The sequence below is a fragment of the Armigeres subalbatus genome, chromosome 2 (assembly GCF_024139115.2).
Source record: "Armigeres subalbatus isolate Guangzhou_Male chromosome 2, GZ_Asu_2, whole genome shotgun sequence".
Taxonomy (NCBI): domain Eukaryota; kingdom Metazoa; phylum Arthropoda; class Insecta; order Diptera; family Culicidae; genus Armigeres; species Armigeres subalbatus.
Genome location: NC_085140.1, coordinates 407,425,234 through 407,444,339, shown reverse-complemented (window position 1 = coordinate 407,444,339; position 19,106 = coordinate 407,425,234). Strand labels below are relative to the sequence as shown.

Here is a 19,106-nt window from a genome sequence, read left to right as displayed (position 1 = left end):
TCTCAGAAGCCTCCTTCCAAGAGGCTCAGAGCCTCCTTCCAAGAGGCTCGAAGCCTCCTTCCAAGAGGCTCAGAGCCTCCTTCCAAGAGGCTCAGGCCTCCTTCCAAGAGGCTCAGGCCTCCTTCCAAGAGGCTCAGAAGCCTCCTTCCAAGAGGCTCAGAAGCCTCCTTCCAAGAGGCTCAGGAAGCCTCCTTCCAAGAGGCTCAGAGCCTCCTTCCAAGAGGCTCGGAAGCCTCCTTCCAAGAGGCTCAGAAGCCTCCTTCCAAGAGGCTCAGGCCTCCTTCCAAGAGGCTCAGAGCCTCCTTCCAAGAGGCTCAGAAGCCTCCTTCCAAGAGGCTCAGAAGCCTCCTTCCAAGAGGCTCAGGCCTCCTTCCAAGAGGCTCAGAAGCCTCCTTCCAAGAGGCTCGGAAGCCTCCTTCCAAGAGGCTCAGCCCTCCTTCCAAGAGGCTCAGAAGCCTCCTTCCAAGAGGCTCAGAAGCCTCCTTCCAAGAGGCTCAGAGCCTCCTTCCAAGAGGCTCAGAAGCCTCCTTCCAAGAGGCTCAGAAGCCTCCTTCAAGAGGCTCAGAAGCCTCCTTCCAAGAGGCTCAGAAGCCTCCTTCCAAGAGGCTCAAGCCTCCTTCCAAGAGGCCTCAGAGCCTCCTTCCAAGAGGCTCAGAAGCCTCCTTCCAAGAGGCTCAGAAGCCTCCTTCCAAGAGGCTCAGAGCCTCCTTCCAAGAGGCTCAAGCCTCCTTCCAAGAGGCTCAGAAGCCTCCTTCCAAGAGGCTCAGGAAGCCTCCTTCCAAGAGGCTCAGAAGCCTCCTTCAAGAGGCTCGGAAGCCTCCTTCCAAGAGGCTCAGGAAGCCTCCTTCCAAGAGGCTCGGAAGCCTCCTTCCAAGAGGCTCAGAGCCTCCTTCCAAGAGGCTCAGAAGCCTCCTTCCAAGAGGCTCAGAAGCCTCCTTCCAAGAGGCTCAGAAGCCTCCTTCCAAGAGGCTCAGGCCTCCTTCCAAGAGGCTCAGGCCTCCTTCCAAGAGGCTCAGAAGCCTCCTTCCAAGAGGCTCAGAAGCCTCCTTCCAAGAGGCTCAGAAGCCTGCTTCCAAGAGGCTCAGGAAGCCTCCTTCCAAGAGGCTCAAGCCTCCTTCCAAGAGGCTCAGAGCCTCCTTCCAAGAGGCTCAGAAGCCTCCTTCCAAGAGGCTCAGAAGCCTCCTTCCAAGAGGCTCAGAAGCCTCCTTCCAAGAGGCCTCAGGAAGCCTCCTTCCAAGAGGCTCAGAAGCCTCCTTCCAAGAGGCTCAGAGCCTCCTTCCAAGAGGCTCAAGCCTCCTTCCAAGAGGCTCAGGCCTCCTTCCAAGAGGCTCAAGCCTCCTTCCAAGAGGCTCAGAAGCCTCCTTCCAAGAGGCTCAGGAAGCCTCCTTCCAAGAGGCTCAAGCCTCCTTCCAAGAGGCTCAGGAAGCCTCCTTCCAAGAGGCTCAGGAAGCCTCCTTCCAAGAGGCTCAGGCCTCCTTCCAAGAGGCTCAGAAGCCTCCTTCCAAGAGGCTCAGGCCTCCTTCCAAGAAGCTCAGAAGCTTCCTTTCAAGAGGCTCAGAAGCCTCCTTCCAAGAGGCCCAGAAGCCTCCTCCCAAGAGGCTCAGAAGCCTCCTCCCAAGAGGCTCAGATGCCTCCTTCCAAGAGGCTCAGAAGCCTCCTTTCAAGAGGCTCAGAAGCCTCCTTCCAAGAGGCTCAGAAGCTTCCTTCCAAGAGGCTCAGAAGCCTCCTTCCAAGAGGCTCAGAAGCCTCCTTCCAAGAGGCTCAGAAGCCTCCTTCCAAGAGGCTCAAGCCTCCTTCCAAGAGGCTCAGGAAGCCTCCTTCCAAGAGGCTCAGAAGCCTCCTTCCAAGAGGCTCAGAAGCCTCCTTCCAAGAGGCTCAGAAGCCTCCTTCCAAGAGGCTCAAGCCTCCTTCCAAGAGGCCTCAAGCCTCCTTCCAAGAGGCTCAGAAGCCTCCTTCCAAGAGGCTCAGAAGCCTCCTTCCAAGAGGCTCAGAAGCCTCCTTCCAAGAGGCTCAGGCCTCCTTCCAAGAGGCCAGGAAGCCTCCTTCCAAGAGGCTAGGAAGCCTCCTTCAAAGAGAGGCTTGGAAACCTCCTTCAAAGAGGCTAGGAAGCCTCCTTCCAAGAGGCTCAGAAGCCTCCTTCCAAGAGGCTCAGAAGCCTCCTTCCAAGAGGCTCAGAAGCCTCCTTCCAAGAGGCTCGGAAGCCTCCTTCCAAGAGGCTCAGAAGCCTCCTTCCAAGAGGCTAGGAAGCCTCCTTCCAAGAGGCTAGGAAGCCTCCTTCCAAGAGGCTAGGAAGCCTCCTTCCAAGAGGCTAGGAAGCCTCCTTCCAAGAGGCTCGGAAGCCTTGTTCCAAGAGGTTTAAGCCTCCTTCTAAGAGGTTTAAGCCTCCTTTCAAAAGGCTCGGAAGCCTACTTCCAAGAGGCTCGGAAGCCTCCTTCCAAGAGGCTCGGAAGCCTACTTCCAAGAGGATCGGAAGCCTTTTTTCAAGAGGCTCGGAAGCCTCTTTTTAGGCTAAGGTTCGAGCCATAAACGTTACTCATCAAAATTGAAGGTTAAGGTACCATGGGTTTTTCACTGGGGCAAGTGGAAAAATAATTCCTAAATTTCCAATTTGTTTTCACAAATTCCAAGCGACCGAAATCAAACAAAGTAATGCATAGTTGGTACGAAATGGCCTGTTTTGATAGTAGCTCATAATTATTGCTTCCATTTGGATCTTTTGATTTGGTTTTACACTAATATAAACATGAGCTATTTTTTTTTCTTTTCCACTTTCCCTACTGTATGTACCTTACAAACACATAAAACATATAAAGACTTGAAATAGATTATTTTTTATGCACTGTAATGTTCACGTTTCTTTATCCATCGACACATCCATCCTAAATTTCAAACATATGTTTTTTACAACAAACTAGGGGGTTAGTCTGCCATTGGACAGAACTCTTATTTCAGTAGCTACCGAACAAGTAGCTTTCTATTTCAAGGACGTTATCGGGAAACATTTATTCCTGGAACATTCGATTTGAGGAAGCCCCCATCACAACGTAATCAGCCCAACACCCATTGGCATTGGGCGTGAAACGAGCAAACCAGACATACCATTCTGTGGCCTAGGAAGAACCGCGCGTCTCGCACCCAGAATACTAAAGAATGTATTGACCAAACAATGGGAATGGCTCTGCGTTGAACGTTCAAATCGTACCCCCGAAAATTGGATTACCCACACAAGTGAGCCAAGAGTAAAAAAAAAACATAACCATTTTCGCAATCATCGCAGCACCAACACATCACGGTCGCGGCAAATCGATTGTTGTGGGTACGGTGGGCCAAGTTATGGGAAAAGCATCCGCCGGCAAAGGGGTTAAGGGGTTTAGTGTGAGAGCGAAAGGTGAAACGCGCGCAAATTTTTATGCCACTCAGGAATCGTGACGTGCAAATTGAAAGCATTGCACCTCATGCCAATCGGCCAGCTGTTCTTCGCCTTGCTTCGCTCGCATCGGGCGCCCTTCGAAACCTGGCACCAGCGATTTAATGTTTACTTTAACTGTGGATTTTCGGGAAATAGCTGACTTCAACTCAATGACGATTTGAACAAGATAAGATATGTAATGTAGTAAAACCGCACCTGCAAAAACGTCAAATTAGCTGAATACTTTTTTGTGAGTTTTTTTTTTTCAGGAGTTTGATTGTTAGAAACAATCATGCAGATTACCGGTTTAGATGTTTGAAGTTGAATGTTGAACAGTATGCAGTCAGTGACGTCAGTGACAATGAGACATTCCATTCACTCTTATCGATTGAAATTCGGCTGATCCAATCAAACACACATGAAGGCTGACTGCTTTCTGCGAGCTATTTTGCTTAACGGGTGAGTAAATCAGTATTTTAATATGCAATGCATTCACGTTCAACACGTTCAATAATTGATGTAGAATTTTAGAACTAATACTACTTAAGATACTAACCATTACGTGGGAAATCTGTATTTGTAACTTTGATTACTGTTATGTAACATACATTGAAATTAACTTTAAATGCATGATAACTCGCAGAAAACAAGGAACTTTTTTGAAAAGTTGAAACACTTATTCTAATTCACAATTTAGGTAGAATTCAATAGAGTTTACATCTATTTGGTTATCATTATCGTTTAGAAAATTTACATAACTGATGAAGAGTTTGAGGATGGTTATTATTTTTGTTTTACTTATTCTGCTCAAGGATGGTCGCTGTAGATCATTGAATATCAGTCCTATCCAGCCTCCCAATATTTTCTCTTGTTTTACGTTGAATGGCTTCTTGCTAAAAGATATTGTGTTCAATTACGCCACTCACGTAATGTGTGATTAACGTTCTAAGTCAAGGATAATTTATGAATCGGACATTAATTATACTCCACTCAAACATCACCAATAACCTATACATTATGTTAACATTTGTTACCGCCAACATCTGCCTCATTGTCATGAAACTCTGCAGTGAGTACCGCATTTCGCACCACACCATCAAGTGCCACTTAATGACTTCCATTCAGAGCGAGAAAAAAAAGTCCTCCTTAATGACCATCACAATTCACGCAAATGAGCATGACAGAAGAAGGAACTGTTCAAGCTATTACGAAGTGACGGGGATAATTATAACGCGGGATATACTTTCGGTTTGACTCTTTTGACTTAGACTGATTTCATGAGTTTCTCTGCGATCTTTTTATAGTCAGCTCTACCCTATTGTCCATACAAGAACTTTCTAGAAACTAATTGAATTATTTCAATATATCTATTGTATGCAAGTATTGTGTATCGTGTGTGTATAGCTGAATGTTCGAAATTTCTAGACGTCTGTCAAATGAATGCGAACAATAAGTTTGTTGTTTTGCAACGTGTTTTCTACCGTGATGAGCGCAGGTAAGTAGAAATTTCTTTAATTTTAATGTTTTCTTTGTTTTTAGGCGTGCATAAGCAGGTGAGAAGAAAGGTGAGTATGCTGTGTTGATGTGGTGAATTGAGTTTGCGGACCGTCAGCATGAGGTATGCTGATCTGCTGGTGCGGTGTGTGACACCCCGGCAGCATGCTGGCGGCCTCGACATTCCGCTCACCAATTGCGCAGTCAATACATGTCGTCGATTGGCAGTTTGTATAGATTGAGGATTGATTGTAGCAGCTCGCCCTCTTTTACCTTTAATTTGACAAGCCGTGGTTTTCCGTCTGATGAGGATTTCAATTCGATGACTCTTCTTCGTGCCCTTTGGTTGGTGGGTAACGCTGATGACGTAGAAGAACTAAATCCCCGACTGCCTACTCTTTGGTCGATTGATGCCACTTCCTTTAATTTGTAGTTCTGGGAGATATTCGCGACTCCATCGATCCCAGAAGTGTTGACGAAGTTCAGTGATGTATTTGAAGCGAATATCGTAGCTATCGTCTGCATTTGCAGTGACGTCTTGCTGATTCGGTGCTGTTAGGTTGGACGTCATTGGGGTCACTTGAAGCTGGCGATATTGCTCGGGAGTTTAGAATTCCTTCGATTTCCGTTAACAGCGTGCCAAATTCTTCGAAAGTAAGGCGAACATTTCTGGTAATAGTGTTGAGGTGATGTTTAGCGGATTTGATAGCTGCCTCCCATAGACCACCCAGATGGGGAGATCCAGGTGGAATGAAATGCCACTGTGTTCCTCCCTTGCTCAGCATATCAGCTACGGTGTTGTTGTGGTCAGCTGCCTGGATAGTACGATACCATTGTTGCATTTCCTTCGCTGCACCCACAAAGTTGCTTCCATTGTCGCTATATAGATGACCACAATGACCTCGTCGAGCGACGAATCTTTTCAGCGCCGCTAAAAACGCCTTAGTAGAGAGCTTGCTAACAGCCTCGATGTGGACTGCACGAGTGACGAAGCAGACGAACATGGCAATATATCCCTTCGTCGTTGGTGATCCCGGTCCCCGACGTTGTACCAAGGTGATTGGACCTCCGTAATCGACGCCGCTTATATAGAACGGAGCAGCGGGTTCAGTTCGTTGTGGTGGAAGTTGGCCCATTATTTGGTGCATTAGGCCTCGGTTTGGGTTGAACCTAAAGCATGGTATGCACTTCCAAACAGTATTACGCGCGAGGCTGCGCCCGTGGGGAACCCAGTAAGTGCGTCGAATAGTTGCCAAGAGAGATTGTGCTCCCAAATGATGGTTACGGAGATGTTCATATTGAAAAATAAGCCTTGTCAATTGACTAGTCGGCGGAAGCACCAGCGGGTGCTTGATTTGGTAGGGTAAAGTTGATCGTGCCAACCGGCCGCCCACCCTGAGAAGACCGTCGTCCAAAAATGGTGATAGAGGTAGTAACTTGCTATTCTTTGGTAGAGGCCGCTGTTGTTCCAATGCTTGAATCTCTGCTGGGTATTCCATTTGTTGGGTATACCGTATCAGGATTACCTTTGCAGCTTCCTGTTCAGTCACCGTAAGGGGTCCACACTTCGCTTCGTTTGATCGCTGACAATTTGTGATGAACCTAATTATCCATGCAGTAATGCGGACGAGCTTGGAAAATGATGAGTACCGATGTATAAGCTGATCGACTACTTCGCTGGTAATAACTACGAACGATTGAACGGAAATTTGTTTTCTTCGTTCCTTCTCGATGACTGCTACTTCTGCTGCTGTTGGTTGCTTGACTTCAGGTTCGAGTGGGCTATCGTCCCATTCCGGTCCTTCCCACCATAAAGATGAAGTTGCCAGAGCACTTGGTGCCAAACCACGACTTAACAGATCTGCGGGGTTATTTGTTCCAGAAATGTGCCTCCAGTTAACAGCGGGTAGTATGGAGATAATTTCAGCGACGCGATTGGAGACGAAGGTTTTCCATTTCGCCGGAGGACCCGCTATCCATGCTAAGGTCGTTGTAGAGTCACTCCAAGCAACGGTTTGATGAATCGATGTTCGCAACGCTGCCTTCACGGTTTCAATCAGGCGGGCTAGCAACACGGCGGCACAGAGTTCGAGGCGTGGAATTGTTGGTGTATTGATCGGAGCTACCTTTGATTTGGAGCAGAGTAAACGAGAACTGACATTTCCTGCCTCGTCGATGGTCCGCAGATACAGTGCTGCTCCGTAAGCAATATTCGAAGCATCGCAATAGCCATGCAGGAGTATTCGTGTTGGATGACCAATGCTGATGCAACGCCGAGGAATTCTTATGTTTTCGACGTCACGAAGGCTGTCCAAATAATTTGACCAACGCAGTACCATGGATGCCGGTAGGGGATCGGTCCAATCGATTTGTAGCTGCCACAATTCTTGCATGAATGCTTTCGCTGGGATGATGACTGGGCCGATGAGTCCTAGAGGATCAAATATCCTAGCAATCATTGATAATACGTCCCGTTTGCTTGATAAGTTTTTTGCTTCGTCACATGATGAGCTGAACGTGAACGTATCGTCTCCAAAGTTCCATCGTACGCCGAGAGTCTTCATACTGGCTTCCGGATCTAGTTCTTGGATGAGGTTAACTGCACGCTCTGACGGAGGGATGTCTTGCAGTACTGCAGGATCGTTTGTTGCCCACTTCCTGATAGAAAAGCCTCCTCGCTTCAGCAGCTCCGTTATTTGTCGACGACGTTCGATTGCTTCCTCAACTGATGATGCACCTGTTAGGCAATCATCTACGTAAAAGTCGTCTAATGCCTGCCTTGCCAATGGAAATAAATGTCCCTCGTCGAGTACCAGTTGCTTTAAGGTCCGGGTTGCCAAGTAGGGTGCACATGCCATGCCGAATGTCACGGTGTTCAGTGTGTACTCAGCGATGGGTTTTCCGGGTTCTTGCCACAACATTCTAATACGATGCTTATCTGCTTCACTGACATGGATCTGCAAATACATTCTCTCAATATCCCCGGTGATGGCGATGCACGGTATGCGAAAATTCAGTAGGATGGTGTACAGATTTTCTTGAACTACAGGGCCCACCATGAGGAGATCGTTTAGTGATGTACCGTTCGTTGATTTGAGTGACGCATTGAAAACAACTCTTAATTTGGTCGTAGCACTTTGTTCCTTCAGCACTCCGTGGTGTGGTAGGTAGATTAGTCGTTCCGACGGGCCTGCCGGGTCTGCTTTGGATATGTAGCCATTTTCGATGAACTCGTTGATGTATTCGAAGTATCTATGTCTTAATTCCGGATTTCTTGCCAGCTTTCGCGACACTGCATTGAATTGGTGCAAAGCCGAATACGCCGTTTCGCCTATTAATGCCGGGTCCTTACGAAAAGGTAGCTTGACGATGTATCTTCCCGAAGTAGCTCTGGCAGTGTTTTGTTGGTAATGCTCTTCGCACAGTCTCTCCTCTTCTGTTAGGTGTTTCGTTGGCGCAAAATCTTCCAGCTCCCAAAATCTTGCCACCATTCTGTTCAGGGTCGATGATTCATCAGATAGGAATGATGATTTGAAGCAAAGTGCACTTGATGATGTTGCCGCAGTAGCTGGTGATAGCTCAGTGTCATAAATGCCTGCCACGACCCAACCTAAATGTGTGTTTTGAAGAATGGGCCGTGCTTCACCCAGTGAGACTCTTTCGTTACCGAGCAGTTTATAAAAGAAGCCTGCACCAATAAGTAGGTCGACGTTGCCAGGGATGTTGAACCCCCTATCTGCTAGTTGCTTGCTTGGGTGTAACCGCCAATCCGTGATATCGACGAATTTGTGCGGAATCGGGTCGGAGATCTTGTAGAGTACCGCACATTGTAGTTGTTGATGATAGTCGCTAGTACGTGATTGAATATTGATAGTTGCTGCTTCCGTGATCCGAGTTGATAACCCGGAGATGCCTTGAAGTGGTAAGTCAATTCGATCAGATTGCAAGCCCAAACGTGCCTTCAGGTCAGCGGTGATGAAACACGCTTGTGAAGCAGAGTCCAATAACGCTCGGGCTGGTTGAAGTTTTCCTTGTGCATCGATAACATCTACGACTGCGGTGGCGAGAAATACCGATGTATATGCTTTGTTGTACGATAGGTTGCTGACAGTGCGAACTGGTCCTTGTTGCGGTTGCTCGAGTGATCGTTGAAAGGATTCGTGTAGAAGAGTGTGATGCCTCTGATTACATTTTCTACACGTGATAGAAGGGCACGTGTTTTTTCCGTGGCCATCTCGAAGACAGTTGAGACACAAGCCGTGTTGATACGCCAAACGCTGTCTCTCCAGGGGTGGAAAATCGTGAAACTTTCTGCATGCGTACACAGGATGATTCGGTTCGCTACAAATGATGCAGTTTGTTGTCGACGATTCGTTTGTCGCAAAGAAACTGGAGCTTTGACGTTGTGATGTTGTCTTGGGTAGTAGCTTGTTGCTCGTGTGCGATGACGATCGGTTAGCAGCTTCCATGGTGTACGCTCGTTGGTCCAGAAATTCCAAAAAATCGTCGATAGTTGACGGTTCGGCCTCGTTCGTCGAAGCTTTGTACGCCCAAAGTTGACGAGTTTCGGGATCCAACTTGGCCAATAGTAGATGGATGAGCCAACAATCCCTATCCTCACATTTCGATGCCTTGAGGGCCCTGACTACATCGTCAGCAGTACTGAAAGCTCGTCGTAGGTTCGTAGCCGATGCGATGTTGCTAGCTGGTATGTCCAAATAGCGTTGAATCTGATGACTCACAATTTGATCCTTCCTGTCAAAACGTTTCTTCAATGCATCCAGTGCACCCTGGTAAGCCCTGTCTTCCACCTTAACGTGGCGAAGAAGCGCTGCCGCTGGGCCCGACGTGTATGTTTTTAGGTACAGAAGACGCTGCGCATCGGTCAGGCGTGGATTGTTATGGACCGAACTAGTGAACAGATCATAGAATGATGTCCACTCACCGTAGTCCCCATCGAACGTAGGTAGCATTCCTTTTGGAAGATGTAATTCGGGAAGACCTATCGTGATCGTGTTAGGTTCCAGAATCGGAGCTGACGATGTTGCAACGATTGGATTTTCTCGGTTTTGGATCACTCGCAGGAATTGGGTAATCATGGCTCTCACCGAGTTATGTTGTTGGTCCGCGTCGTTTCCGTTTTTAATAATATCGTCCAACAGATCGTCGTCCTTGCAGCTAGCCACGATTCCATCTTGGAGCTTCCTGTAGTCCAGCATCCAATCCTTCAGACATTCCATTTCGGCCTCTAAATCGTCCCGTCGAGCTGTGGCTGGGTCCATTGCACTCACACGAGATTGTATACCGTTTAAACGACCCATTAGCGCGGTACGTTTTCGCGTTAGCACTTCCATTATACACTTTATCACTCACGGTATCCTGTCTACAGCGCCAAATTTTAATGTTCAAGCTATTACGAAGTGACGGGGATAATTATAACGCGGGATATACTTTCGGTTTGACTCTTTATTTCAGACTGATTTCATGAGTTTCTCTGCGATCTTTTTATAGTCAGCTCTACCCTATTGTCCATACAAGAACTTTCTAGAAACTAATTGAATTATTTCAATATATCTATTGTATGCAAGTATTGTGTATCGTGTGTGTATAGCTGAATGTTCGAAATTTCTAGACGTCTGTCAAATGAATGCGAACAATAAGTTTGTTGTTTTGCAACGTGTTTTCTACCGTGATGAGCGCAGGTAAGTAGAAATTTGTTTAATTTTAATGTTTTCTTTGTTTTTTAGGTGTGCATAAGCAGGTGAGAAGAAAGGTGAGTATGCTGTGTTGATGTGGTGAATAGAGTTTGCGGGCCGTCAGCATGAGGTATGCTGATCTGCTGGTGCGGTGTGTGACACCCCGGCAGCTTGCTGGCGGCCTCGACAGGAACTACTTCACTACCTGTCTTCTCCATGACCAAACCCAACCTCAGAGCTTGGAATCACGGCAGGCGAACACGAAGATTGACCATCGGCAGCGCCTGCCGTGGCGGCAAATTCAAGTGGAAAACGAACGATTTGCAATGAAGCTGGGGCAGCCAACAGAAAAAAAGAGTCATTTGGGACAAAACAGGAGAAAATGATCCCACCGAGTGAACGAGTGAACGCCGTCCGCAAAGAAAGACCTCCCTGCCTAGCGCAATACTGTCCCCAATCTGCTTGGTGGAAGAGGGTTGACACTCGGAAAGGATGCTCGGTGGGGAGGCGAAGCCGAAAATTAAAACAAGAGAAGCAACCGTGGTGGACACCAAAATAGATATGAAAGAGGTGGAAAAAGTTAATTAATATTTACCTTTTTTCTAATTAAATTCATACAATTTTCATTCAATTTAATTTAATTGGATACACGCTCTTCGTGTTTCGTTGCTGTTGGAGCAACAACGCGGGCAATCGCGGCGTTTGGGTGTGGGGTGGAAGGAACCCGATGAATGCGGGTAGATGACGTGGTTTTCCACGGTGGACAAGGTGAAAAGCGTGCAGTCGAACGAATTTCAAGCTATTAGCTGGGTGGATTTAGTTGACCGAACAAGAGTTGGTCAGGGGACGAACAGAGAGATCGGTGGGGTGAATGAGATGCACGGATGCTAGGTTGGATCGCATTTCCACAATGCAATATCGAAGGCATGCAAAGTTTGGAGGAAATTGACTGCAGAACATTGGATAACAATTTATGATTAATCCAACTAGTGAACAGCAGACGGGAGAGGATCGTTTGGTGTGGAGTAACGTGACATAGCGCCGATTGGCATAAATGAAAGATATTTGAGATACGATAAAGCATGCAGCTTCTCTGCGATAGAGTCGCGAACACAATTGAATCATTTGTTTGAGAAACTGCATAAGTCCTTTTTACACTATTTCGAGAAAACAACAAAAAACTGTTTTCGAACAAATTTGCACCGAATCTTTCGATTTCTTCGATACAGATCAATAGTTTTTGGCAAAACTCAACACCCTAGGGCACTTTCAGTGCAAAAAATGTAAGCAGTACTCCTTAATTGCTCTTCAAAGTACGTGGACATATGTAGTTTCTCAAACAAACGATTTTTTTTTCATACATTCCTGAACAAAAAAATTTATTTCGTATTTTTTGCCAGAATACGTATTTTTGGACGCGTATTCAGAATATATAAAAATATCATTTTACGGAATTTTGAGAAACAGTGATGGCGTTGATTTGTTTGTCAAAGGCACTTTCTAAACTTAAAATGCGTTGTTCCTTATCTTGAATTATGTCAAAACAATATTCCCAAGCTTCGTTATCGGCAATCGATCAGCGTTCGAAGGGGACCGTGGATAAAACACTGAAGAGGTCTATGTTCTTGGTTGAACGCCTAATTATACGGCCATTAAATTCATTCCAGAACTAAGTATTTAACAATCGCTCACATAAAAGTTTGTATGTAGATTGTTTCGTGCACATCTTTTCTCTGTCAGTAGTAACCATTACTCACCCGAGATCCAATCACCAACAGCCGTGACATTACTCTGCTCAGCACCATAAAGCAAAACTTTTTATGCACTTTGTGTCCGTCTCATTAACCTTCGTTCCATTACCGCTTTTTCGCTCACATCATACGGAACACGACTATAGTACAAGGCGAACGGATGGTAAGTAACAGAGCGGATGCTAAACTTCCTTTTAACTTTTCCCTTTCCCTTCGGGAGGGGTTGGTTGCCAAATGCAATCCAATCCCAAAGGGTCACAAGTTTTCCCCTTCTTGTTCTCACCATCGGGCATCATCGCATCGTCGAACCATTATTGCAACATAATTATTTTCTTTGTAATTAATTTTTTAATTAAATTTCAAAATAATTGTTTGAGCTGATGGCTGCGTACGGGATAGACCGCCGTTTCTCCGTTCCTTCAAAACCAAACCGTAGGTCACGGTCGAGGAGGGAAAGCTTCCGAAGGGAAATCTGCCCTCTGACGAAGGTTCCCTGTGTTACTGCAGTAAGTAAGGAACAGTATCAGTGCGTTTTGCAAGAAGTGCCAGTTTTGCTCGTGAGTAGCAAGCGGTAGACACAATAAGATGCTCATTCTGGAGCAAAACATTGATATCCTACGCACAGTCCAGATGACATCCACATTAAGCTGGTCTGTTTTTCGTCGTGGTGGGAACATCCAGGGTGGGCTTACTTGATAGGAAGGAAAGTACGTAATATATCCGAGGAAACGCAGAACATACAACCCTGATGACGAACTTCGATGAAATTTAATGAGACCGCACATTTCATCTCCCCAGAGCTTGGCCCCAACTTGGCCCAAAGCAGAAGAAAAGTGTGTGTACCGACAACATTTACACGGTTAATCACGTTGTGCAATAGTTCATCATAATAAAAAAAGACGTCAGAAGAATTATTTTAAGGATAAGCCGGAAAATATTATCGAATTATCGAATAGAAACTTAACTTGAATATAGAATTTATAATAATTGAAATCATTTCTCACAATGCATGCCATTGTATAAAAATGCATCTTGTGTGGAAAAACTTCAATAGATACCAAACACACTACCTTTCACCTACTCAGTGACTGAGTAAAATTATATTGCCTTCTCTTTTCTTCTCTCGGAAATTTTACTAAATTTCCGTCAAAATCGGAACTACTCAAAACTATGAGTAGTCCTGTTTTTGACGGAAATTGAGTGAAATTTCCATGGGAAAAATAGTTGAAAATGTTTTGACGTTGGACAACGTCTTACCCGAAGGTATTGGGTGTCAAATCAGAATCTAAAATTGGAGACCGTCACGAAATCATGTAAGATTTTGAACGATAATACAGCCTTTATCGATGGGTTTTCTACCCAGTAAAAATATCAGAATCAACCAATCCCGTTCTTGCATTCCCAACACGGACATCAGAATGATATAAGTCACGGGTCTTTTGACCCACCGTTTCATTTTCTCTGAGTATAAATAGACCTGTGTTTCGCGCCCGCGCGTCATTTCGGTTCGAGGATGCACGGAGAGCGGACAGAACGATGGCAGCGGCTCCAACAATTTTATATGGTCTAAGAAATAATACTCCTACAATTAAGCCTATAAAAAGCATTGGTTTGGACTTCCAAAAAACTAAAATTTGATAACCTAACTACTCTATATACATTGAATGGAATTTGATAACCTAGATTGGAACTAGCGCCCTAATTGGAGCCTGATCCAAATGCAAGCAACGGACCCTAAACTGTTCTTTACACTCACCAAAGCGTTTATGTAAGGTTTTTATCCCGGCCAGACGGTGGACCTCGGATGTTCTTGTCCTGGGAGGGGTGTTAAGGATCATCCTCAGGAATTTGTTTTGGACCCGTTGAAGTTTGAGGTGGTGGGTTTTGGCGCAGCTCTCCCAGACCGGCATGCCATATTCGATCACAGGGAGGATGATTAGCTTGTAGACAGCAAGCTTATTTTTCAGGGACAATGACGACCGACGGTTGATCAAAGGGTACAGTAGTTTCAACAAAACGTTACACTTCGTCACCGTCTTGTCAACCTGTTGCCTGCAAATAAGCTTGCTGTCGAGGGTCAAGCCAAGGTAGTCGGCCTCATTGGCCCATTCCACAGTCCCCAGGCGGAACATGTTTAGGGGATTTAGAGTGAGGGAAAATGATGGCCTGGGTCTTCGCCGCGTTGATACAGATCTTCCAGCTGGTGAGGTACTCTGTCAGGGCATCCAGGCTTCGGTGGAGTTTTGCCACTAGCGCTCTGATCACTCTACCGTTGTAGACGATGAAGGTGTCATCTGCGAACAGAGACAGATTACCGCCTTCTGGAGGTTCTGGCATGTCGGAGGTAAAATCTAAATCAGATGTCCTAAGTTCTCCAAATTATTCGGGAGTTCAGACGAATTGGCCTACCAAGTCAAATGGGCTCAACAGAAAGACAATAGCGATCATGGTCATGCTCATGGTTTATGATTTAGACATGTTCAAACCAAATATCCTAGTTCTCCATATAATTCTGGAGTTCATTATTCTAATTCATCCTTCAAGTCAACTGTGCTTGAAGCAAAGCCTGTAGCAATTCGTTGTGTCTGCCGTCTGGCACTCAGATGCTAAAGTTGCTAAAACCAGAATTGGATGACTTGTGCTGCTTGGGATATCTGTCCAAATCGAATGTTCTAATTTATCCAAATTATTCTGGAGGTGAGACCATCTGATCTACCAAGGCAAATGGGCTCGATACATAGCCAATAGCAATCCATGATGTTCATATGGCCGTCTTGAAGCCATGTGCATGGTTTACGATTCAGATATGTCCAAATCAGATATTCTAGAATTAAGATAGTTCTAAGACCAATTGATCTATCATATCAATTTCGTTCTACACGTTCGCCTTACAAGCGAATGGTCATGGGTTCGATACCCAGCCCCTCCACCAAACCCTCGTCAGTCGCCGGATCCGCAGCTCATACGGTGGCGTTTGGGGTACGCGCCTTACCGCTACGGCTGCCTCTTGACGACTGATAACTTGTTCTTCTCGGAGGCATTCCTCCAACGTTATCCGGATTAATGGGAATCGAACAATGCAACGATCATTGAATACACGACATGGACAAACGGACACAATGGACTCACGATGAGATGGACTGGCAACGACAACAATAATGGTAATGGAAATCTAAAAATAGATACTGTGTGGATTCTGTAGAGCAGAATACCACAGTAGATCTCGGCACAGTAGCGGTTAAGTAACACAGAGTGTCTAACAAATGAAGAAAAGAAAAAAGAAGATCAATTTCGTTCGGTATCAATCTCCTGGTGTAGATATGTCAAAATCTAATGTTCTAAATATTCCTATTCACTCAAGAGTTCAGATGAATTAGTCTACGAAGTCAACTCGGTACAAAACCGATAGCAACCCATCATATTCAGCCTACTATCGACCTACAATCTATGGTCGTCCAAATATGATGTTTTGAGATCCCAGAATATCGTATGAGAACATATCTATATTTTTGTTCATATGCATGGTCTTCAGGAACCTAAATGGACATAATAACTTGCTATCGATAATGTATCTAGCGTTATTGGCATGGTGGACTGGACATGGTCTTAATTGCAAAGATTTGGATAACTTAGAACGTAGTATTCGATAATTTCTAAACCAAAAGCCATGTAGATAATAATCAGGGACCTGATTGTTGTGAAGGAGTCACTATCGATTTTGTACCGAGCGTAGTTGACCTGCTAAACATATTGGTCTGAACTCCGGAATGATTTTGTGTACTAAGATCATTGTTTTTGCACATAGACGAGCTCGGTGGTCTAGTGGCTACCGCTTCTGCCTTATAAGCAGGAGGTCGTGGGTTCAATTCCAGGGCGAGCCTACTTTGTATTTCTATCTTAGTTCTTTCTGTGTTTCACGTTCTACCAAAACGATTCCTACTGTTATAACCTTCCACACAATCCCAAAATCTCCCGTGGCACCTATGAGAGGTCGTTGAGTTCTCTGCATCTTTCTTAAGTAGGTGTCTAACTAACCATCTTTCCCCTTCCTCAGCATTCGCAAGGACGTGGCCAGGACAGATCTCGACTATTGGAGAGTGCATTGCTTCCATCTAAGAGATAGTGATTAGTCCCAAATCAATATCTGTGGTAACGGATGAAAGTGATGCTACTCTCATACAATAGTCTTGGCTTGTACCACCTACGAATTTGTGCGAATTGCTCAATGCTAATGCTAATGCTAATGCTAAGATCATTGTTTTTGCACATATTTAAATCGTAAATCGCGTGGCTGCTAAAGATCTATATGAACACCATGGGTTGTTTTTGATTTTGAACTGAACCCAATTGACTTAGTAGTCCAACTGAACTGAGCTCCAGACTGATTTGAAAAACTTAGAATATTCGATTTGGACATATCCAAAGCTATCGCATGACTTCGTAGGGTCTATTGGGACATCCTGGGTTGCTACTGGTTTTAAATTGAGCCCAGTTGACTTTGAAGATCTATTGGTTTAAACTGCACAATGATTTGGAGAACATTCAATTTGGACATAACTTAATTGTAAATCAATCCATGCATATTCCACGGGCCTTTATGGGCAGCATGAGATGCTATTTATTTATTTTGACTTGGTCTATCAATTGGTCTGTACTCCTGGGTGATTTGAAGAACTTATATCATCCGGCTTGGACATATCTTAATCGTAAATCCTGGCCTGGGTGGAGAATATGGCTTGCTCTTGATTTTGTACTGTCCTCAATTGACTTGGTATATCAATTTGTTTGAACTCCAATATGATTTGGAGAACATAAGATATCCGGTTTGAGCATATTTAAATCGTAAATCATGCACATGGCCTCTGAGGATCTATGTGGATTATTATTGGTTTGATATCGAGCCCATTTGTCTTGGTAGACTCATTTGTTTGAACTCCAAAATGATTTGGCGAAATTAAAACTTTTGGTTTGGACATATCCAAATCGTAAATCATGCACAAGGCTTTTAAGGGTCTGTATGGACACCATGGGTTGCTATTGGCTTTGTATCGATCCCAGTTAACTTAGTAGACCATTTTTTCCTGAACTCCATAATGATTTGGAGAACTTAGAACATCCGGTTTGAACATATCTAGATCGTGAATCATGTTCAGGGTTATAAGTACATGTATGGACCCCATGGGTTACTATTGGCTTTGTATCAAGCCCAATTGTCTTGGTAGATCAATTCATCTGAACTCCAGAATGATTTGTAGAACTTCTAACATCCACTTTGGACACTTCCTCTTCTTATTATTATACAATACATCCCCCTGGAACATTGCCGCATCTCAGCTTAGTGTTCATTCGGCACTGTCACAGTTATTAACTGCGAGATTTGTACGCCAAGGTGTCATTTTCACATTCGTATATCATGAAACTAATGCGATGATACTTATACTCATGCTCAGGAATATGAATACAATTTCCAATCGGAAAATTGCCTAGACCGACACCGGCAATCGAACCCAGTCACTCTCAGCATGTTCTTGCTTTGTAGCCGCGCGTCTTACCGTTAGGCTAAGAAGAGCCCCATATAGAGTAGAGTGGGGCAAGAGTGCGCGTGGGGTAAGAGTACGTTTTCGATTTTTTGAAGTAATGAAAATAGATAAACTAGCAGCACTGCATCAGTTTGACAGGTATTCTGGCCAACTATTATCATGTGCAATTGTGAACGATTTGAATAAACAACAAGGGAGATATGGAGTTAGATAATTTTTTGGTCACTTTGCTAAAAATAATTAAGTTTTCGCAACTAGTATTTCATTACCATATATACGTTCAATCAGGTGAACATTATAACATTTTGATAACCTATTGTATAGAGCACTTTATGGTGCCGAACACCAATCCGGTTGGTTTTCCAAGAAGTCAAAACGATTACTTGAATAAATTTTGGGACTGTGGGGTAAAAGTACGCAGGGACGGGTGGGGCAAGAGTACGCATGTGAATCTTCAAGTTCTGATGTCAAATCCGTATCTTTGGCCGAAATAAGACTACTTCCGAAGTGTAACGAGTAACTACTAACACAATTTCATCTAAATGATAGTTTCATTTAATCAAAAGAAACATCCATAAATTACGCAATGCTTAGCTGGGAGAGGTTGCGAGATGTATAACGATCCATATTATTTTTAGAGGATTCATACAAAAAGTGTGAGATAGGGGGGAGGGATGATGAAATGGCCAAAATTTACGTTACGTGATTGGTGGACTTTCTTTAAGAAAAATTCCTTTGTTTACGCCACGCGTAACCTGATATATTTTACTGTAGTTTTTAAGCTATAACAAGTAAACAATGGTATTTAGTATGAAAGTTCACATTTCTGGGACCCCTCCCCCTTTAAGAGTTACGTAATCTTTAAACATTCCCTAATATATGTTCATTAAACATCAATTAAATGTTATTAACTCTTATTTGTGTTGATATATGGTTAAATCACATGATAGGATAAATGCGTACTCTTACCCCACCGGTGGGGTAAGAGTGCGTTTTGACGTAGAACTACGTCTGTCTTTTCTATATTGGGGTACACTTTAAAATTGCAAAAAATCGAAAAACGTCACGAAAATATGATAGACTTTGATCGTTAATATCTCAGCCATTTCTCGATGGATTTTCAATTTTCTTGGACCATTCGATCAAGGAAGAGTCAACGTTTCATATCCGATGTACACTGAAGTCGTTTTTCACGCGGTTTTTTATTACACGAATC

The 19,106-nt window shown here is 44.5% G+C and overlaps 1 protein-coding gene across 1 annotated transcript; it reads right to left on the bottom strand.

The window, feature by feature from the left end:
* Positions 1-5,415: 5,415 nt before the first annotated feature.
* LOC134210262 (uncharacterized) lies at positions 5,416-10,185 on the bottom strand. The gene has a single exon (XM_062686305.1). The coding sequence runs from the start codon at positions 10,183-10,185 to the stop codon at positions 5,416-5,418; it is 4,770 nt and encodes a 1,589-aa protein (XP_062542289.1).
* Between the last annotated feature and the right edge of the window lie 8,921 nt (positions 10,186-19,106).